Source organism: Lactuca saligna, chromosome 5 (assembly GCF_052625555.1).
Source record: "Lactuca saligna cultivar CGN05327 chromosome 5, ASM5262555v1, whole genome shotgun sequence".
Taxonomy (NCBI): domain Eukaryota; kingdom Viridiplantae; phylum Streptophyta; class Magnoliopsida; order Asterales; family Asteraceae; genus Lactuca; species Lactuca saligna.
The window spans coordinates 101,632,070-101,655,539 of NC_136421.1; the positions used below are offsets into that span (position 1 = coordinate 101,632,070).

The 23,470-nt window shown below is 35.9% G+C and overlaps 1 protein-coding gene and 1 long non-coding RNA gene across 2 annotated transcripts; both read left to right on the plus strand.

Annotated features, from left to right (window-relative positions):
* The first annotated feature begins 7,871 nt into the window (after nt 1–7,871).
* On the plus strand, nt 7,872–11,500 carry LOC144998592 (beta-fructofuranosidase, insoluble isoenzyme CWINV3-like). Its single transcript, XM_078958334.1, has 6 exons — nt 7,872–8,003; nt 9,134–9,993; nt 10,130–10,288; nt 10,371–10,612; nt 10,799–10,889; nt 11,025–11,500. The coding sequence occupies exons 1-6, from the start codon at nt 7,949–7,951 to the stop codon at nt 11,229–11,231; spliced, it is 1,614 nt and encodes a 537-aa protein (XP_078814460.1). The 5' UTR covers nt 7,872–7,948; the 3' UTR covers nt 11,232–11,500.
* Nucleotides 11,501–12,322: 822 nt separating this feature from the next.
* LOC144998707 (uncharacterized) lies at nt 12,323–13,354 on the plus strand. Its single transcript, XR_013660407.1, has 4 exons — nt 12,323–12,751; nt 12,912–12,996; nt 13,088–13,172; nt 13,247–13,354. It is a non-coding gene; the product is annotated as an uncharacterized LOC144998707 (long non-coding RNA).
* Nucleotides 13,355–23,470: the final 10,116 nt, after the last annotated feature.

Consider the following 23,470-nt stretch of genomic DNA (forward strand, 5'->3'; position numbering starts at 1 on the left):
AAATTCCTTCTAAAAGATGAGGAAATTCATATTCCTTTAAGTTGGAATGTTGAAGATAACCATACTACCCTTTTCATTTTTAACATTAAATATGAAAAACCTCTATCACTACTCGTGACCATCTCCACCACAACCTTCACCACCACTACCCACCATCTCTACTACCATCCACCACCTCTACTACCATCCACCACCTCTACTACCACCCACCACCACCACATCGACCACCCACCCACCACAACCACCAACATCACTAACCATCACTACAGATGTCGTCGTCACTGCCACCCACCACTACCACCACTTCCGTTACAACCACCACCACCGTCACCATCGCTGACACCATTACTACCACCACTGTCACCAACACCACCACCACCCATAACCTCCGTTACCACCTACACCACCACCCTACCACTATCGTTGTTACTACTAACTCTATCATCACCACCACCACCGTCGTTGCTACCTGTACCCACCACCACCACCACCAACATCCACCACCACTGCTGCCACCACTAACACCCACCGCGACAACCACCAATGCATCTACCATTAACACTAATTATGCTACTACCACCACCACTTCCACCTTCATCACTACCAGACACTGCCGCCATCACCACCACCATCGCTTCTACCACCATCGCCTCTGCCAGCACCACCGTTTACTATTTTTATAATTTATATACTATATATTTACATATAATTATAAAACAAAGTAAAAATAAGAAAAAACCAAGAACGGTAGTTTTGTTATTTTACATTATTCCAATTCCATTTTCCGCCAACCAAACAAAATATAAAATCGGATTCAAATTTCATTTACTGCTAACCAAACAGAATATTGAATTGAATTCCAATTCAAGACAGATTCCAATTCTTAATAGATTCCAATTCATTCAAAAACATTTTGCAAACCAAACACCGCCTAAGTCTGTTGAAGAAATGATCAAAGGCAGAACCTCCAATAAGGTTGAAGTTGGAGAGAAGAGAAAGTTGAGGGGTCTTCAAGATCCTACAAGAAAAATAGGTTCATGAAGTCTAACCCCAACAACAAAAGGTATGGGGATAGTAATGCAGAAATGTTGCATGACAAGTGCAGAAGGAAACACATTGGGGAATGCTCTACAGAAGTGACCTTCTTCAAATGCAGGAAGACTAGTCACTATGCCGACGAATGCACGACCAAGAAAGAAGTCTTCTTTAAGTGTGATGAAAAGGGACACTTCAAGCATGACTGCCCAAATAGGAAAGGAGCTACAAAGCCAAACGTACCACCGAAGCCAAAGGCAAGAGCATTCCAGATGATATGGCGAGGATGCAAGGGATTAGGAGTAAGGATCTATAAAGTCACCATATAAATAGTATCATGTGGTGGAGCCTAATATAAAGGCATAGTATAGGGTGAACTTGAACATCTATTTAATCGTTTCAAGAAATATTATAAACCTTGGTTACATTATCTAATGTGTTAAGTTGTTGTATGATTTTTCTTGTGTGGTGACTTGGAGAATTGCGAGACAATACTTGGGACGAGTATGAGTAGTTGTGAAAGGTAGTATAGGCCTATACTACCGGAAGCACAGGACTCGCACTTGGATGAGGGAAAGTCACAAGGTTAACAAGGCACTAGTAATTGATTTTGTTTTGTTCATATCTGTCATTATCATCGTTTCAGTAATAACTATGAAGATGATTGTTATTCTAACGCTAGTGGTCCTATCAAATCGAGTCCGACTAAGATAGGTATGTTTCGTGATTTAGAGAACCAAGATCGATGTAGCATTTGACTTAAGCCAGAAGATTGAAGTGAAAGATACTTTAAGCGATCAATAGAGGTATTGTGATTGTTGTTAAGGTAAGAAGTTTGTAGCTAGAATTGCTACATGCTAGAATGTGATTATATCACATTAGAACATGAAGGAAGGTATATTTCATTCTGGAATTTGACTCTAAAATACATAAGTCTAAGCGTTGCATCATACGATAAGAGATCATTAGAACATGACCCATCGGTCTGTTATGGTAATCGAAGTAAAGAATTTATCTTAAGTTAAGTCTGTTAAGAAAGAGCAGGAGTATCCAAAAAAGATCGAGTCTATAACTCAAAGGTTACGAGGGAAAGTCCAACACAGTATGAAGAGCGGGTGCAAGATGGAGCACTGCCTGCAGTCAAGAAGTCCAAGAGTTAGATACTCATTTAAAGGAACATAAGAGTTATGGTTATTACCTAGGATGAAGAGATAACGTATGGAGTTGATATACAAGCATTGTCTCATTGATGTTTCTGAGAAGTAGAGATAATAAGTGTACCAGAAGCCCCGAGAAGAAAAGCCTTCGGCTCAGAAGTTCTGCTCGTGTAGAGCCTGGTTCCTCACTAAACCTCCTTGTAAGTGAGTTATGATTACAATATTTTAATTATAACTTACGTTTAAGTTCATTATTGTTATTATGAACCTATAAACAAGATTTATCAGTGATTCGAAGTCGTTACACTTATTGATCTACTTATGAGGATGATACATTATGCTGAGAGATTAAAGGAGATGTAAATCATTAGTGTAAATGTCTGTTTATGCTTATGTTTTTATATTGATGATGACATCCTAATATTTTAATATAAATAAAATACATTTCTTTGGAAATGCTTTGATAACAACTTTATCATGTTTTCTAGGAACAAATTCCGCAATATTATTCTTCAAAAAGGATACTTTGATTTTTAAATAAGCATAATATAATTTTTAAAATGACCGTGAAATTGGGGATGTTACAAGTTGAGCCTTGAAGTGTGTACCTTTCCATCCATGTCGACCTTCTTCTTGAATATCCATTTGCACCTAACTGTCTTACGACTCGATGCATTATAGACCAAATTCCAAACTTGGTTGTCACACATGGACTTGATCTCCCTGTCCATTGCCTCTTTCCATTGGGCTGCCTCAGGGCCTGCCATTTCTTCCTTGTAGTTAGCCGGTTCATCTAAATTTACAAGTGTACTATCATTGATAAAAGTGTCACCATCTGTAGTAATATGGAAACCATAGAACTCAGGTGAGATTCTAAATCTACTGGAACACCTAAGGCGTAATGACTCATCAAGTGGTTCAAATAGAATTTATTCCACTGGTTGAACCCTAATGTCTTCATAGGTTCCTTCATCGTTTGATTCTTGAATATCTTCAAGATCAATCGCACTCCCACTATCATCTTTGCATATGATCTCTCTCTCTCTCTCTCACAGCTCTCTCTATATATATATATATATATATATGTATGTATATATATATATATATATATATATATATATATATATATATATCAAGACTCCCCTTCATGCTACAAAGACCATGTTCTCACTAGGTCTGTTGAACAAATATCCAAGTGACTTTGTGGGTAGCTGATGAAAATACATCTCTCACTTTGAGGTTTAAGCTTCTCATGAGTCTCTCGTCTAACGAAAGCTTCTCAACCCTAAACCTTGATATATGCTAACAAGGGAATTTTCCCTGTCTATATATCGTGAGGTGTTCTAGCAACCTTCTTTGTTTGGACAAGATTAAGTATATGGGCAACAGTCTCTAAGGCATACCCCCAAAACGAAATTGGAAGAGGAGCTCAACTCATCATGGAACGAACCATGTCTAACAAGGTTTGATTGCACCTCTCACCCACACCATTAAGTTGTGGTGTCCTAGGATGTGTCAATTGTGAAACTATTCCACATTAATACTAGGTTTATAATAAATTTTGAAAGTTTCTATAATTCTAAATATAATATAAACCAAATAGTATTTTACATTAACTATTAGGATTAATTAATATCTAAATCAGTTATTCACACATTTAAAAGTCAATCATATTAATCAATAAAATAATTAATAAATTCAAAGATTTATCTCCATACTTTTAGGCTTGTAATTTATCATCAAATATTCGACAAAATCAGATTTGAAAGATATTTATGGTAGATAATTACCAAACAAAAAAGATTAGGTAGATATTTACGAAAAATATGATCTGATCAAATCTCATGTAGTGGGCATCAATGCTCACGTTGTGAGATGCGGTTAATTTGAAAATTTTCGTTTTGATCAGTTCACTATTGTGAAATCACATGAAAGATAACTTGGCTCTGATACCACCGATGGTTCATTGAGGTTACAAAAACAATGCTCTAAGCGAAAAAACCTTTAAAATTAAATGATTAGGGCACATGAAACCTAAGAATAATCTATATCTTTCACATAGAGGCAACATACTATGAGCTATCAAACTACAAAATTTCCCTATAAAAACTTGAAGTCATTAGTAACAATACATACCTTATTGATTATTGAAGTAAACAACCAAGAATCCTTTTGTTCATCTTTTGGAAGTAAGCACCACAAGCGTCGTGCCTCTAGTGGTTCACACCCAACGCAAAGCAAGAAGGATATTGAGGGGAGATAAGGGAGGAGATCAAAATTTCAGCCTAGCTATTCTAAGGAATGAGTGCCGAAAATGAAAGGCCTAGGAGCCTTTGTATAGCACAGTCAGGAAACTACAAATAAGCCCTAACCCAATGTAATAATATCATATTGAATTCATAATTATCCAGCTTCCTGATTATCCTCCAAAGATAATTCTAGAACTCCTAAAACCCTCCTAAAACCGTCCAAGGCTCTAGGTAGGTTCTAGAATGCCTCTTCTTCAACTATTGAACAATTACACTTTAGTCCATACTCTTTTAATTAATTTTTTTAATCACAAAATTAATTCCAATTAAATATTACTATTTCTAATTAATATTTTATTTTCATAATATATTATTAAATTATTTATTTCAATTTATTAATGAAATAGTAAATCAACCTCTCTTTCCAAAATATCTTGTTTAATTGCTAGGTTTGAGGGCAAACCAAAATGACTATGCTACAATCAGTTCGAGTTGATACAAATTATAGTTATGGGCTTAAACACATAATCCAACATCGATCAACATCCAACCTCCCAAGAGGATCATTGTCTTTAAAGGTTGTAACTCTTTCTTCCTATTGTTGTTTTAATTTTGCATGTTAATGCAAATTGATCTGTGGAGAGGGGGCCGGGGGGGGGGGGGGGGGGGGGTGAAAAAACATTTTTATGCTTATTCAAAGTTTTAAAGCTTCCGTTGCTATTTTTAGTGTTTTTAGAAACTGATTTTTGAATAAAACCCAAAAATATATCTCTCGGTTTTATGATTAGATGATTGATAATTTACTTAATTGTTTTTAAAAACGATCACATTTATATTCGGAAATGATTATTCTTATTTTGATAATTAGATCTCTTGATAAAATTATAAAGTAAATATCAATGTTTTTCTAAGCAATAGCTCTATATGCAAACACCTTATACTCAAATATGATTTGAATCAAACTTACTTATGAAATTGTTATTTTTATTATACAAATAAGATGCACATAATGCAACTTCGAGAAATGGATTTTAAAGGCTAATACATACAATTTATTTGACATATGTGAATCTTTTACATATATATATATATATATATATATATATATATATATATATATATATATGTGTGTGTGTGTGTGTGTGTGTGTGTGTGCGCGTACGCGCGTGTTATATATTAGATAACATAGTTTTGTTAGGAATAATACATAATGATGTATTTCATCCTTATAAAAGAAATGTCTAGGTATTATGCAAGATATCACATGAACATCATTAAAAATTATAGTTTTTGTTACTTAAAAATGATAAAACATAAATACAAAATATTCAAAACATTCAAAGTAGTTTTAGTATCTAGTAGAGAACCTACTCAATAGGACCAACAATGGCCTTAGAAATTATAAATGATGAGATCAATACACTGGGTGACATAAGATTAGAAAGACATTTTGAAATTTCTTATAAACCTAAAAAATAACGAAGTTGTCGCTAGTTTATATAATTATTGTAGTCTTTATTAGACGCATTTTATATTTCAAAAAATATACAACACATTAAGATATTAAGTTTTATGGTAAATATAATAATATAACCCAACATATCAATCTCATTAACATATTTAATGAGTAGCTGTCAGGTCAATAGCAAACTAATAATATATATGTTATAAGGAGAAAATGATGAGACCATCAATTAATTAAGTAATGAAAACAACAAATCAAAAAAAAAAAAAAAAAAAAAAAAAAAAAAAAAAAAAAAAAAAAAGGCTTAAATCATCATTTTCCGTAATTTAGGTTTTTTCATAAATAAATTTTAGTTTGGAAATTATTTTCTTTTATTTTATTTCTTAGCTCTTTCTTTAAAGACACATCGATGCTTTCATCTTTTTCACCTATATTTTATTTGAATGAACCTTTAAGCATATCAAAGTCAGCTAACGTTTTATATACAGAGAAACATTATTATTATTATTATTATTATTATTATTATTATTATTATTATTATTATTATTATTTCTTGTTTTGTCGTGGTATTCTTCGAAAACAGTTTCTATCTCATCAAAAGAACTGCCGACTAGGATCCCTCTTTTTAATCCATTTGTATGAAAACGCTTTTGTAAATGTAGGTGTGTGAGTAACCATATGGAATTAAAATTAAAAATTTAAATGAATATATTTATCGATATTTGATTGTGATTACTGAGAAGGTGAGTCATGTATTTGGATCAATGGTTGTATTCATTATCCACCAGGACAATACATGATACTTTCTGAGTTTTTGTCATATTCCGCGTCATTAAAATTAATTTCCGGTACCTTATCCTATTATTTTTGTTGTTGCTTGGTTGGAAAAGTCGACCGTTTTTACCTTCAACCCCATGTAGTTAGAAAGATATTCTATTTCATCCCTTCACTTCTCTTATTTGTTTTTCTCCCTTTGTTGTTGTCCAATCCAACATTCACTTTTCACTTTTTGTTATGTGATGTCATTTATTATTTTTGTTCCAATATATAATAATAATTTTTAATATCTTTCAAATTGAATAAATAGTTTCTTTAAAAAAAAAACGTCTATGTAGGAAGTATCTTTTTTTTGGAATCGGCGATGTAGCAAGTATCAATTATTAAAAACTGCACCTGGTATTCACTATCTACCAGGACTCATAAATGAATTTCTTTTACTGATTAATTCTTACTAATTCACCGTATTATTAATAAGAATATAAGATAAAAGTAAAGTAGTTATCATTTATCAACCAAATCAAGTATCACAAACATCAATACACAAATATATAAATCTGAATCATATACAACGCAAACAAAAAAATGATATATATATATTTAATAAGCCATACTTTTAACGTGAAACAAAGTAGAAAAATTATTCTACATGCAAGACCTTTGTTACGGCGGCTAGATATTTCAGTCATAAAAATGGGTCCTTTAAAGACAACCAAATATAAAATGCATTAATAGTAATAATTTAAAAAAGTGAAGGGTAGGCAGGCCAACTTTTCAAATATAACGAAAGTTCAGGGAGCATTTATTAAAATAATTCGGTATTTCCTGTTAGTCTCAAAGTCTATATAAACCAGCCAATGGACCATTCTCAACTTCATTCCATCCACAACACCCATTCTCCTAAACAACCTTAAAGTCATCGATATCCAAACACACACTCATCATGAATAAACTTCTTTCCTCTTTTCTTGCATTATGTTTTCTTATTATCTTTCAGGAAACCGGCCACACTAAAGTGGCTGGTCGGAATCTGAAAGATGAAATCCTGTTGCCCAATCAACAGATTGAGCAACCGTATCGAACTGGTTACCATTTTCAACCTCCAAGCAATTGGATGAACGGTATGTCCTTTTTCTTTTTTCTTTAATTAAGATTCTCTTAAATATTTTCGAAAGAAATAAGTTACTACTATTTTTGATGGGAAATTAGTTTGTTAAATAATATGTTTATATTAGCTAACTTTCTTTCTTTTGGTTTTCATTGACATGAATACCATATGGACACGCATGGTTGATGATTTGGAATCCACAGATCCTAATGGTGAGTTTATAATTTCGTAAGATGTTATTTTTCCAATTTTAGATAAATGGTTGCTTAATTTTAGAGCAACTTCCGATGTTACTTTCTTGTAATTTAAATATTACTAAAATCGGCAAGAATAACAATATCCACGTAAAAAGCAAGAAAAATGCCACAGACGTCTTTTCTTGTTTTAAGCATAAAAAATGAGAATAATAAATTATTATTATAATAAAAGGCAAATTCGATATAATTTAAATGGATAGAGTTATTAAGGAAGAAAGGAACCCCACCAAATACGCAAAGAATGGTGGAATACCCTCTTCTTCCCCACCGCCCACACCCACTTTCGATCTCGATTGTTATGACATATATGCCCCTATATGCTTTTTTTCTTTTTTTAGCTCCTTTTCTTATATATATATATATATATATATTTCTTTTATGATTTTTACCAAAAATAAATGGCAAATAATACCTCTTTGAAGTAAGATATGGTCATTCGGATATTGGATTGCGTTTTATTGGACAGCTTTGGTCCACGTTCTTTAGAGTTGGTGGAAGCCCAACTTTGAGTATGTGGGTCAACACAAATGGATAATTTTTTTTTTTTTTTTTTTTTTTTTTTTTTTTTTTTTTTTTTTTTTTTAACCGGCAAATCTAATCTACTCCTGAGCTAACAACACCTATTCCACCCATGTTCACGACGGGACTTGAACCCTCGACCTCAAAGAGGGAGGGCACCACCTGATACCGCTAGGCTACAAGCCCTTTGATAACACAAATGGATAATTAATTATTTATTTCAAATTACCTTTAGAAAAAAAAAATTACTATTAGAAGGTAACTAATTGTAACAATTTATCACGAATACAATTATAATAACGTATAACAAGACATTACTTTCTTCAATTCTAATACTACTTTTTAAACTATAATGTTTTATTTGTGTATTATCCATATACAATACTAACCTTGAATATTGTTCTAAATAAATATAGCATTAATATAACTAAGTGCTTATATTTTATTTAAAAATGTTTGACTCACATGAATTAGATAATATCGAGGTTTAATAAAAATATAGAAAGTAGAGTTGTCATTTGAGAATTTTAAACTCGAAGGTTCTAATAATCATTTAATATATGTAGGGCCTATGTTATACCAAGGAGTGTACCATTTCTTCTACCAATACAATCCGTATGCAGCTACATTTGGTGACATCATCATTTGGGCTCATGCCGTATCCTACGATTTAGTCAACTGGATCCATCTCGACCCGGCAATTTACCCGACCCAAGAAGCGGACATCAAGAGTTGCTGGTCGGGATCTGCCACCATCTTACCAGGAAATATTCCGGCCATGTTATACACCGGCAGCGATTCAAAGTCCCGTCAAGTCCAAGACCTCGCATGGCCCAAAAACCTCTCCGATCCTTTCCTCCGTGAATGGGTGAAACACCCAAAAAACCCACTCATAACCCCACCGGAGGGCGTCAAAGACGACTGTTTCCGTGACCCTAGCACCGCCTGGCTCGGCCCCGACGGCGTATGGCGGATCGTCGTCGGCGGTGATCGTGACAACAACGGTATGGCGTTTCTGTACCAGAGTACTGATTTCGTAAACTGGAAAAGATACGAACAGCCTCTTTCCTCGGCGGTTGCCACCGGAACTTGGGAGTGCCCGGACTTTTATCCGGTGCCGTTGAACAGCACTAACGGGCTTGATACCTCGGTGAATACTGGTAGTTTGAAGCATGTAATGAAAGCAGGATTTGAAGGACATGATTGGTATACAATTGGGACTTACAGTTCTGATCATGAGAACTTTTTACCACAAAATGGGTTGAGTTTAACTGGAAGTACTTTGGATTTGAGGTACGATTATGGCCAATTTTATGCTTCCAAGTCGTTCTTCGATGATGCCAAGAAGAGAAGGGTTTTATGGGCTTGGGTTCCTGAAACTGATTCTCAAGAAGATGATATCGAAAAAGGATGGGCTGGTCTTCAGGTAGTGTTTTTAATTTACTTTTGGAAAAATAATATACAACTTTACTTAATTCATATAAAGACTAGTATTTACTAATTATTATTTATACTTTGTCAATGCTATATTTTTTTTTCTTACAATACATTCGTGATTGCAGTCATTTCCAAGGGCGCTTTGGATTGATAGAAGTGGAAAGCAACTGATTCAATGGCCGGTGGAGGAGATCGAAGCACTTCGTCAGAACGAAGTTAAACTTGAAGAAACGAATCTTAAACCGGGTTCGGTTCTTGAAATACATGGCATTACTGCTGCTCAGGTTTGTACCTTGTGCATAAAAAACTGTACTCTTCTCCAGGATGGTGTTAACAAATTTTGTTTGTTATTTTTTGGAAATTTAGGCTGATGTCACAATTTCATTTAAATTGGAGAACTTGAAAGAGGCAGAGGTTTTGGATACGAGTTCGGTCGATCCACAAGCACTTTGTACCGAAAGAGGTGCCTCAAGCCAAGGTGCGTTTGGGCCTTTTGGCTTGTTGGCTATGGCGTCTAAAGATTTGGAAGAACAGAGTGCGATCTTTTTTAGGGTTTTCCAAAACCAGAACGGACGATACTCTGTTCTCATGTGTAGCGATCTTAGCAGGTTTGTAGTGATTTATTCAGTTGTTTTATGGAAAAAGATGCATATGTTGAATAAAATGACTCTGTTTTATGAAGAAAAATAAATTAGAGTTTTCGGTTATAGCGTAGATTAATTATTAGCTTTTTGAATAATCGTGTGATTCTCATGTGTTTTCAATTATTAATTGTTTTTTGTTTGTGTTTAAAGGTCTACTGTTAGGAGTAACATCGACACGACAAGTTATGGTGCATTTGTGGACATAGATCCTAGGTCCGAGGAGATCTCTTTGAGAAACTTGGTATGTAATTTTATTCAACATTTAACTTTCAACCATTATGGGATATTTTATTTTAATTCGAGCTATTAGTTTTATTAATGCACTCCACAGTTGTCATTTTTGCAATTTGACCCCTTGTTTGTTGAATATTTACAGATAGATCACTCAATTATTGAAAGCTTCGGAGCTGGTGGGAAGACATGTATCACTAGCCGGATTTACCCAAAATTTGTTAAAAATGAAGATGCCCACCTTTTCGCTTTTAATAATGGTACTCAAAGTGTCAAAATATCCCAAATGAGTGCTTGGAGTATGAAGAATGCTGAATTTGTTGTGGATCAGACTGTAAAAAGCACAATGTAAAAAATATTGAGGGACACCGAATATATTTAAAAGAGGTAGATTATTCTTGTTAATTACTAAATAAAGGAAGCATTGGAGGCCGGAAGAGTAGGTTTGTTAGCTCTTTCATAGAGGTCATTCTTTCTTGCTTTATTACTTGTGTAAATTTTTTGAGGTTGTACCATTTTTTAGGCATTTATAATTTATTAAGATGTAAGAGTTTGTGCAAAGCACATGATGCCATTGTAACAAATTATTGTTTCATTAATACAATTACAATATTTGAGTAATCCTTCCATTTAAATTTTAAGTTGTTTTGCCTTCAAATTTTATATAATATATAGTACGATCGAAATTAATAAATAAATAAAAAGTGATTTTTATATTTCAATTGATTTGAATGGCAAACCTAATAAATAAAGAAATTTTGTTATATTTCTTTTTTTTCTCCATTTCCTTTATTTTAACACATGATAATTTATGGTAATTTTAAATTAACGATTTTTTATTATCTTTATGTTGTGTTTTTCAATCTCTAAATATTATTAAAACAAAACCTTAAATTCTATAATGAAGAAAAAATGGCCTTTGATTGCATTTCCCTCCTATAGTCTCCACCTTAGGATCATTTTGCTGACATCATCCTGACCCAAAAAAATACACGCGCCTCCCGAATAAAACTTCTTTCTAACGATTCATTCCTAATTTCATTCTTAGGTTTTCTCTCCACACAATCAACACAATCAGCTCCCCATGAAACTCAATAGATATGAACCCTAACCCCTTCCTTCTACCGATATGTGTAACCCCATTTGATTTCATATATAAATGGAATCGATCCTATGCATTCTACTTCTGCTTATATGGAATCGATCCTATGCATAACCCCAGGAAGCCCTAAAGGGCACCGCATCGACCATCAACGATTTTCGATCATCTGTGTTCTACTTCAGATGCAGATGAAATATGTTGAAGCTCGATTACGAGATCGAGTTCTTTATGCATATAAGATTTTGAAAGATAGGTTTTGTTTGAATATGATCGATACGCCACTTAGTCCCATGAAAGTTGTGACTAATTTGCAGGAAGTTGTTTGGGATGCTGATATTGTTCTTAAACTCGATCATCTTGTTTCCTACTCCTGGTGGTCAGTTTCGATTTCCTTTTGCTTTATGCTTTTGTGCATGGATTTTACTTTTATTTTGTTTGATGTTATGATGTTTGAATTATTGGAAATGTTATTGGGGTTTTTGTGCACTTATGTTTGCTTCGAGATTTGGCTCCTTTTTTTTATCTAGATTATCCCCTCTAAACATGTTTAGCCAAAGTGCTTATGCAACTTTAGATTGAAAGAGAGAGTTTTGTTTCTTAAAGTCGAAGGTTTTTCAATCCTTTATGCATGAATTGCAGAATGAAAGCATAGTGGATGATGATTTATTATTGTATGCAGGGTCATTTTCTTCCCATTTTTCTTATTTCATGTTGTTGTTGCCAGAGGATGATTCTCATTACCTGCACCATCAATTCCCCATGTCCGTGATGTATGATCTCTTTCTTTTTCTTCCTTTTCATCATCATTTTTCATTCACTTTAATAAGTAAGACTATAACTATGAACAATCTGTATAAACCTTATGAACTGTGTCATTTCCATTTCTTACATTACGCATCAAGGAATACTTTTTCTTTATCTTTTATGCAGTGGGAACCATGTCATGCAGTCGTTGCCACACCTTTTCTTATTGCATTTGAACTGCTTCTTTGCATCTATCTTGAAAATAGCCATGGTATGACAACATATGATATTATTATATTAAATGTTTAGAAAATAATACCATGTATATCTGTTCTGATTCCATACTAATTTTTTTTATGCAGTTACTAAGCCTCCACCTGTAAGCCTGCAGATTGTCTTCCTTCCTCTGTTGGCATTTGAAGTAACCATTCTTGTTGACAATTTCAGGTGATTGTCTATTCTCTTTATAGCCTGGTTATGCTAATCTTCAATGTACATAACTGATAATCTATCATTTACAGAATGTGCAAGGCCTTATTACCTAGAGATGATGAAAGTGTGAGTGATGATGCAATATGGGAGACACTTCTTGTAAGTTTATTTGATAAAGAAAGTATATTCATATCTATATGCCTTCACCTTTCTTCTCATATTTAATCGAAAGAGACCATTGTCTTAAAGAGTCTAAAAGTTGTATTTTTTCCATCATTTCTGGGTTGCTATATCCATGGTTTTCTTCATTGCTGCCACTGTCTTCACCCTCCTGAAGTTATGTGGTAATATTTTTTTTGTTATCATCTACTTTCTAATTTGAACAGTATCATGCATATGAATAATAAAATCACCATGTAGGTTTTTAATCACTTCTATTCACTTAACAGGTTTTGTAGATGCTTTAGGTTAGTGTGACAATAGAGAAAATTAACATGTAGGTTTTTAATCACTTCTATTCACTTAACTACCTTAAACAACTATTGTTAAGGACAAACATAATTTATTAAGCTTATCTACAAAATAAATAGAGCTCCTTACTTTCGTTCGATTTGCCTATATATATATATATATATATATATATATATATATATATATATATATATATATATATATAATTTGCCTTTCTGTATATTTATAAAATTCTAAGTCTCTTAGTTTGAGTACACGAAATCCATTATTAATTGCAAATCTTAGGTTCGTGTTTTATATATATATATATATATATATATATATATATATATATATATATATATATATATAAACTTCAAACAATCTTTTTTTTTTGTCGACAAACAGATAAATGACTCAAACCACAATTGCTAATTGTAGTAACGCTTCGTCATTGATCATCTACTCTGAAAAAGAAGATTTCCTTCGTAATTTGATTTCAGTAGTATTGTTGAAATTGGTTTTGTATTATTTATATCTTATTCCTTGATTATTATTATGTTATACTAAAATTTAAACTTTGATTAACGATTTTTAGGAAAAAACTTTAATTGTTGTCGGTACGATTAAGCAAGTATGTACCGAAGGGAAATGGTACTGTTTTACTTGTACTATATGTCAAAAGAAAGTCGTGAATCAAATTTTAATCTATCATGATCAGTTTCAAGATAAAGAAGTTTTTTATTGTAACACTTCAAGCTACATAAACAAAGTCATTTCTGTTGTTACCAGGTTTTGAAACTTATTTTATAAATATTATTATATTGTTCTGTTAAGTTATATAAATTTATATTACTAAATATCTATACATCAATGCTTTCAGTTTTAAAATCACCATTATGGTTGAAGATATTACCGGTTCAGTGTCACTTACTTTATATGATTCTGATGCAAAGAATCTTATAAGAAAAAGCGCACAAGACTTGGTTCATCAGTTCTATGAGGTTATACATATTAACTTCATTTACATAAAACAAATTTATTATTTTGTATATCTATTTTTATAAATGTTCTTTTTTTTAGGATGGTAATAACGAAATTTATCCATCTGCTCTGAATATACTATTGGCAAAAAAGATGGTGTTCAAAATTCAGATTACACATGACAATTTGAAGAACAAAACACAAGGTTATGCTATCTCAAGGATTACATCTAACAATACAATCATTGATGAATTGGAAAAATATTGAATATGGATCGAGTAAAATTCTTTACCCTCAATACTACAAAGAGTATACTTATTATCTTAAATTCGTATGTCATGAAAGATTAAATTTTAAGTTTTTCTAATATTATTATCTTATTATTCCTTTCTTTTGCAGTTATCGTTATTGAATTCTGAACTAATTATTGAAATTCTTTCACGAACATCATTACAAACACTTGCTACTGTACGTTGTACAAATAAATATTATGGAAATCTAACATACCACAACTATGTTCTTCGTAACTACAACCGTAGAAATAATGTGGTTTGTGGAATTATCGTTCAACAAAAAAAACCATGGAGAAATAAAGAGCGTCAGTTTGTTCCGTCTTCTGGTACTAACAATGTTTACATTGATTAGCTACCACATACTTGTACTATTTTAGTATCATCATTGTGTGGACTCCTTCTTGCTGAATCCTATGATCCAGATGAATATGTTTCAAAGATTTTATTTTTTTATCAAACTAACGACTATAGATGCCAAATGGATACCTCTTCCGACCTCTGAATACACTGCAACAAAGTTTGCTTTGGTAGTTATCAGTTCGAATCCGTTACATTTCAAGGTCATTCGATTGTCATACACAAAGCCATCGTAAGAGTTTATATGTAGTACATTTTATGTTATTAATTTACTTTATTATTCACTTATATGTTATTTTATTTGTAGTGATATGCCAAAGGAAAAAGTGGACTACGATTACTACAACATAGAATTGTTTTCATCTACTACATGGAAATGGAGGGAGTTTCAAAATATCCAGTTACCATCATCTGTTTATCCTGTTTCTGATGAGGTAGTTACAAGTGGCGGTGTCATATACTTCTTATTATCTAATGATACCACATTGCGATTTGATATTTATTCAGAAGAACATATACTCATATTTGCACCTTCTCCTATTAATGACTTCAAACCGTATGCATCGAGACTGATCAAGTTTCACGGAAAATTGGGATATTCCTCTGTAAGTGGAGATCATATGTGGGCTATTTGGGTTTTCATTCAAAATCAGTGGGTTAAAGTAGATGTTACTAACTACAATGAAGGTGCACATGAATGGTGGGATTATAGAAACAGTACCCTATATTTCTTTAAAGGAAATACGATTGAGTATGTGGTTCCGGTACATCATTTTCAACAAGTTTTTTCATTCCGTTCTGATTTTGATAATGTAATGTCACACCCCCAAACCAGAACGGCGGAAACGTTCGGGGGCGGAGGACGTCATATTCAGTATCAAAACAGTTCATAGAAAGGAAAGTACACACCACCATATATATTAAAGTTTCCAAGATGTTTACATAATTGTATTCATTACATATTCAAAAGATAAATACATAAACATCTTTCAAAAGAAGTAATTAACGCCAGCGCGTTAATCCCAAAAGTTGATTTCCAAACCTGCTTAGCGGTTCCCTGAGAATACAAGTTATTTCAAAGAGAAAATGTCAACAATGAAGTTGGTGAGTTCGTAACTAGTTTAGAAAAATTTAATGTCATTCCCAAATGGGTATATGTTTTCCAGAAAAACTCTGTATTTCAAAGGTGAAGAGTTATGACTGGTTGTGTTGAAAATGAATGTATTAGATCCAGAAAATCCCATATTTTCCCTAATGGTTGTGATCTGAATTGTTGTGTTTTCCAAGAAAATCCCTTATTTTCTTATAAAAGTATGAAATGCATATGAATGTTCGTGTTATAAGTTTTAAATAATTGCACCGGGAAAATCCCTTATTTTCCTATTGTTTGTTTGGTTTGTATATAGGAAAAACCCTTATTTTCCTAGCATGACTGGCAGTCTCTAAAACCGAAAGTTGCAAGAAAATGACATTCTTAAAAGTTGTATCATAGTTTTATATAATAAAGCTATACAAAGATCGCATTTGTTAGATGAAGAATAGTTTTAATAGTTACTTGTTCTTAAAAGCATAATACCATAATAATTGTATATCCGATGAGTTTTATAACCATACTAAACGTAATATGCCTGTAACGACGTTCTTCAGGCATCGCAGCGTTATGACAACTGTCACCCCAAAGGACGGACTGTAGCTAACAGTCAGGGCGCGGGATCATGACTTCCCGTATAGATCTATACACATTTGACACGTTCTCTGAGCGGGATGGTTATAGACAGGACTTGCAGCATTACTTTCTAATAAAGAAAAGTAACATTTGAAGATATACACGTCTCATGGATTCTCAACTAAGCCTGTATTAATGTGATAGTTTTTGTATGCAAAGTTTATCCTTTTCCACAATGTTTGACGAAACATGAATCATAAGTTTTTAGAATGTATAAAACGACTTAACAATGAAAGGTACTTTGAAATCATTATATACTTTGCATAAGTCTAATGCACACAAAGTATGACAAGAGTTTTCCATAATCGTAATGAGTTCCAAGTGATTTATTCGATAAAACAAGTGAAGTGAAACTTTATAAAATACACGATAATAACCGTATGTTTACTTGTATTCCCCCCTAAAAGAGTATAAAAGCATTTAAAATGTATTTAAATTATGTTTGAAAGGGGTATGAACTCACTTAAAAGTTTGAAGATAGCAAGATGGAAAACCGGGTAGAGTTTCGTCTCGGAAAATGGATTTTTCCTCGGGATTCTCGGGATTTCTCGGGAGTAAAATCGACCTTCGGGACTTGCACAAAATGACCAGGGCTTCGGGGTAGTGCGAGCACGGAAAACGAGGAAAAATGCAAGAAAAGAGAGAGATAATGAGCAATTTTTCCGGAAACCCTCGCATCCCTTTTATAGGGGGTTGAACTGCCTCGGTACGCGGGGCGTACGCGTACGTCACGCGTGACCGAGTCCTCGACTGCCTCGCACTTCGGAGGGGACAGGGGGGGGGGTAGGCTCGCATAGGGGCGACGTAGACGATCCGAGGCCGTGGCCTCGAGTACACTGGGCGTACTCGCGTGACTTAGGCTTCGGATAATACCGAATTTTTGAATAAAAAAATATATTAATTATTTATCAAACTTCAAAAATTCATATCTCCTTCATACGAACTCCGTTTTTGACGTTCTTTATATCCACGTGTAGGTGAGACTAAGATCTACAACTTTCGTTTAGATTCCGTCGGCAAATTTCGAAATTATTTTTATTATTTATTTATTAAAATGACGTGATTAAGGAATTTCTTTAAAAATTCATAACTTTTTCATACGATGTCCGATTTGAGCGTTCTTTTTATGCATGTTTGTAGTTTAACGATATCTATGACTTTCATTTAGACACCTAAGGTCAGAAAGTGTTTTATTGAAACTTTGCGTTTTTACGTAACTTCGTATTGCCGGTTTTTGTCGGAAAACTTAGAATGGTCATAACTTCTTCGTTATAACTCGGATTTTTGTGTTATTTATATGTTTGGAAACCTTAAGACGATACCTACCACATAGCGTACTCCAAACAGAGCTTTTGAATACTTCATTTTTCGATGATATTCTAATCCCTTTTTCAAAGAGGTTACAAGACTCGATTTTTTACTGATTTGAAATGACGGGTTGTTACATCATCCCCCTGTTAGAGGGAATTTCGTACCGAAATTTTAATACACAAGAAAAGTCTTAGGGGCTGAGGAAGAGGTGTGGATACTTCTGTTGTATTTGATCTTCTCGTTCCCACGTGAACTCAGGTCCCCTCTTAGCATTCCATCGGACCTTTACTATTGGAATGCGGCTCTGTTTAGTTCGTTTAACTTCCCTATCCATGATCTCGACGGGTTCTTCCACAAAGTTAAGATTTTCATTTAGTTCGATCTCATCGAGTGGAATTACAAGTGTTTCGTCAGACAAACACTTCTTCAGGTTTGATACGTGGAATACTGGATGTACTTTTTTTAGCTCGATTGGAAGTTGGAGTTTGTAGGTCACTGGACCAACTCTTGAAATGATTTCAAAGGGTCCAATGTACCTAGGATTTAGCTTCCCACGTTTTCCAAAGCGTATCATGCCCTTCCAGGGTGAGAACTTCAGTAGTACACGATCGCCAATCTGAAATTCCAAGGGTTTACGTCTTTTGTCGGCATAGCTCTTTTGCCTATCCCTCGAGGATTTCAGTCGTTCTCGTATTTGCACGATCTTTTCAGTAGTTTCTCTGATGATCTCCGGACCAGTGAGGGTGCTATCAAGGACTAGACCTTTTGCTAATTGTGTGTCGCCCACTTCCGTCCAGCACAGAGGTGATCTGCACTTACGGCTGTAAAGGGCTTCAAATGGAGCCGTATTGATACTAGTATGATAACTATTGTTATAAGAGAACTCGACCAAAGGTAAGTGAACATCCCGTGCCTTACCGAAGTCGATTACACATGCTCGCAACATGTCCTCCAAGGTTTGGATCGTCCTTTCACTCTGTCTGTCAGTTTGGGGGTGATAGGCTGTACTCATGTCCAATCTTGTTCCCATGGATTTTTGCAATGATTGCCAGAATCTAGACGTGAATCTGCTGTCTCTGTCTGAGATGATAGACATTGGCACTCCATGGAGTCCTACGATCTCTCGGATGTAGATTCTCGCTAGCTTTTCCATTTTATCGGTTTCCTTGGTCGGTAAGAAATGAGCGGACTTGGTTAATCTATCGACGATTACCTACATAGTATCTTGGCCACCCTGAGTTTTGGGCAGTTTCATTATGAAGTCCATGGAAATCTGCTCCCATTTCCACGTAGGAATTTCAGGTTGTTGGAGTAGCCCTGAGGGTTTCTGGTGTTCTATTTTGATCTTGGCGCAAGTCAAACACTTGCTCACATATGTAGCGATCACTGCTTTCATGTTTGGCCACCAGTAAAGTTGCTTGAGATCTTTTTACATCTTGTCTGACCCGGGGTGTACAGAGTATGGAGTCTTGTGTGCCTCGCTCATAATTACCTCTCTAAATCCACCAAACTTGGGTGTCCATATTCGGTTCATGAGGTAGCGTGCCCCGCCACTCTTGACTTCTAAGTTCTTGTCCATTCCCCTAAGGGTCTCATCTGTCATATTTTCGGGTTTCAAGGCCTCTATTTGAGCTTCCATGACTTGTGCTGACATGTGCGAATGGATCGACATGGCTAATGACTTCACTCTTCGGCCAGAGTACTCCTTATGACTAAGGGCATTTGCCACAACGTTTGCCTTTCCTGGATGATAGCGAATCTCACATTCGTAGTCGTTGAGCAATTCGAACTAACGTCGCTGTCTCATGTTCAACTCCTTCTGGTCGAAGATGTGTTGTAGGCTCTTGTGGTCTGTAAAGATAGTGCACTTGGTACCATATAGGTAGTGTCTCCAGATTTTATGAGCGAAGACCACCGCCCCAAGTTCTAAATCATGAGTGGTGTAGTTGACCTCATGCGTCTTCAGTTGTCGTGAGGCATATGCAATAACCTTTCCCCTCTGCATTAAAACACATCCCAACCCTTGCTTCGAAGCGTCGCAATACACCACAAAATCTTTGGTCCCTTCTGGAAGAGAAAGAATGGGCACACTGCAAAGGGCCTGTTTCAAAGTTTGAAATGCAGCATCTTGCTTTTCTCCCCAATTGTAGGTCACACCTTTCTGGGTTAAGGCGGTAAGAGGCTTTGCGATGCTGGAGAAATTCTGAATGAACCTTCGATAATAACCAACAAGACCTAGAAATTGGCGAATTTCTGTTGGTGTTATTGGTGTAGACCAGTTTTTGATAGCCTTGATTTTTGATGGATCCACGTGGATTCCTTCCTTGCTGACCACGTGACCGAGGAAGTCTACCTTTCTAATCCAAAACTCACATTTTGAGAATTTTGCATACAGTCTCTCAGTCCGTAACGTTTCTAAGATTTGCCTTAGATGTTGACTATGCTCTTCTTTATTCTTTGAATAAATAAGTATGTCGTCTATGAATACTATCAGAAATTTATCCAAGAATGGACGACATACCCGATTCATTAGATCCATGAATACGGCCAGGGCATTGGTTAGTCCGAACGGCATCACTACGAACTCGTAATGTCCGTATCTCATTCGGAAGGCTGTCTTGGGAACATCACTCTCCAGGACTCGCAGTTGGTGATATCCCGATCTCAGATTGATCTTGGAGAAGTAGTTAGCTCCTTGGAGTTGGTCGAATAAGTCATCGATTCGGAGTAGGGGGTATCGGTTCTTGATGGTAAGTTTGTTGAGTTCTCGGTAGTCGATGCACATTCTGAATGATCCATCCTTCTTTTTCATGAACAACACGGGTGCTCCCCATGGAGAGAAGCTTGGCCTGATGAATCCTTTTCCAAGTAGCTCATTCAGATGGCTGGATAGATCTCGCATCTCTGCCGGGGCTAATCGATAGGGTGCTTTGGCTACTGGGGTAGCCCCGGGAACCAGATCGATTCTGAACTCAACTTGTCTCACGGGAGGTATTCCCGGAAGGTCCTCGGGAAAAACGTCGGGAAAATCGCATACGTCGGGCACATTCTTGATGTCCTGGGCTTCGCGTTTCACATCTACAACATGTGCCAAAAATGCGTGACACTCCTTGCATAGGCATTTCTGAGCTTGGATACTTGAGATGATACGAAGAGTGGTACTGGGTTTGTCGCCCAAGACAATGAAAGTTTCACCGGTTGGCAGATTCAGGCGAACGGCCTTATCGTAACATAAAATGTCCGCATGATGAGAACTCAGCCAATCCATGCCAACAATGACATCGAAACTCTTAATCGAGACTGGCATGAGGCTGATTGAAAAGGGATTATCGTTTAATGGTAGGGTGCAGTTTATGTATATCTCCTTAGTGCCTTCGGTTTTCCCGTTGGCCATTTCTACTATGAATGGTTCACTTAATGATTGTGGTATTGATTTTAGCAGGCCTTTAAAGTCGTGACTCGGAAAACTCCTTTCCGCTCCACTATCAAACAAAATGCATGCATACGAGTTATCGAGAAGAAACGTACCCGTAACAACAGTAGGGTCCGCAATGGCTTCATTTTGTCCCATTGTGAAAACTCGGCCCCTTCCGCCGGTATTTCGATTGTATGCCTTTGGGAAGTCCCTGCGGTAGTGTCCCGTGTCTCCGCACTCAAAGCAGGCGCGGCTCATTCCGGTATTAGCAGTGGGGACGGATGGTTGGGTTGGCTCTTTGCAATAGCGAGCTGTATGTCCCTTCTTATTGCACTTGGTGCATTGAAGATCATGACAAGGACCGTGGTGGTGGAAGTTGCATCGGTTGCACTTAGGAAGTTTCCCATTATATGAGCTTGTGGGGGCAGGGTTGGCAGGTACAGTCATAGCGTGGGTCGCTATTGCTTGTTGTTTCTTGGGGTTTTCCTGGAGGGTTTGTCCCCTCCTTTTGTTCCAAGGCCTACTCTGGCCCTGAGCCTCCCTAGATGGATTTGCGGTTGTTGCAATGGTACCCTGTTTTACTTCGTGGTCGATGAGTCGCTGAGCCAGGCGTTTAGCGCTGTTGTAGGTAACAGGGCTGGAAGCTAGTACATGCCCTTGAATCTGGGGTGAGAACCCCCAAATGTACCTTTCAACCTTCTTTGATTCTGGGTTGACCATAGTAGGGCACAGTGCAGCGAGGTCGTTGAACCTAGCTGTGTAGGCAACTAGGTCAGACCCAGTCATTTTCAGATTCCAGAGCTCCTGCTCAAGCTTTTGCACTTCGCCCCTTGGGCAGTATTCTTCCAGTAGTAGAACCTTCAGATCGTCCCAACTCATGGCGTTGGTGACAGTGAGCGTCACCGAATTCACATGGCTTTTCCACCAAGTGAGGGCTCGATCTATGAAAGTGCAAGCAGCGAACTTGACTTTGCTTGCTTCCAGGCATGAGCAGATCTCGAAGATCGTTTCGGTCTTCTCGAACCATTGCATTAGTGCAATGACTCCCCATGTTCCGTTAAAAGTTTTTGGCTTAGCATTAGAGAACTCCTTGTAAGTACATTCTCTTACTTGGCCATGACCAGTGCCATGATTTGGATGATTCGTGCTGCTTCCTGCCCCTCCATTTCCGTGGGAGTTTATTAGCGAGAGGGCTGCAGTTACTGCTGCTGTGATAGCAGCCTGGACCATGGCTGGATCATAAGTTGGTGGTGGAGGTGGTGGTGGTGCCGTGCCTAGTCTAGGCCTTAGGTTTGGACGAGGAGGCGTCGTGCTGCCAAAAGAAAAATGAAAGATTTATAAGTTTTTGTATTTCAGAGTTGAATGATATTGAGTTAACTTCTAATAGTTCTAAGGAATTGGGTTTGACCAACACAAGTTTTTGAGCTTGAAAATAAAGTTTGAATAGATGTACCTATGAATTGAATGAACTACGCATGATTAACAACAAGAAAAGGGATACCCTTATATATATTAAACATATAGTTGTGTTACAGCGGGGTCTAGACAAAAGTTCCTGACCTTTCTAAAGGCCTCTGATTACAGAACATTTTAAAGAAAATAATACTTTTATCCGAAGTCCTAATTTATAACAAAATTTGAGAGTCGGGCAAGTACTACTTGCGGCACGCTTTGCGTTTGGAGCTCGACTCCGTGTCGGACTGCTTCGACTCCATGAGGCGCCTATCAAACGCAACTTGTTGTTCCCTCAATTCTGCGAAGGCTGCATTTGCTTGTG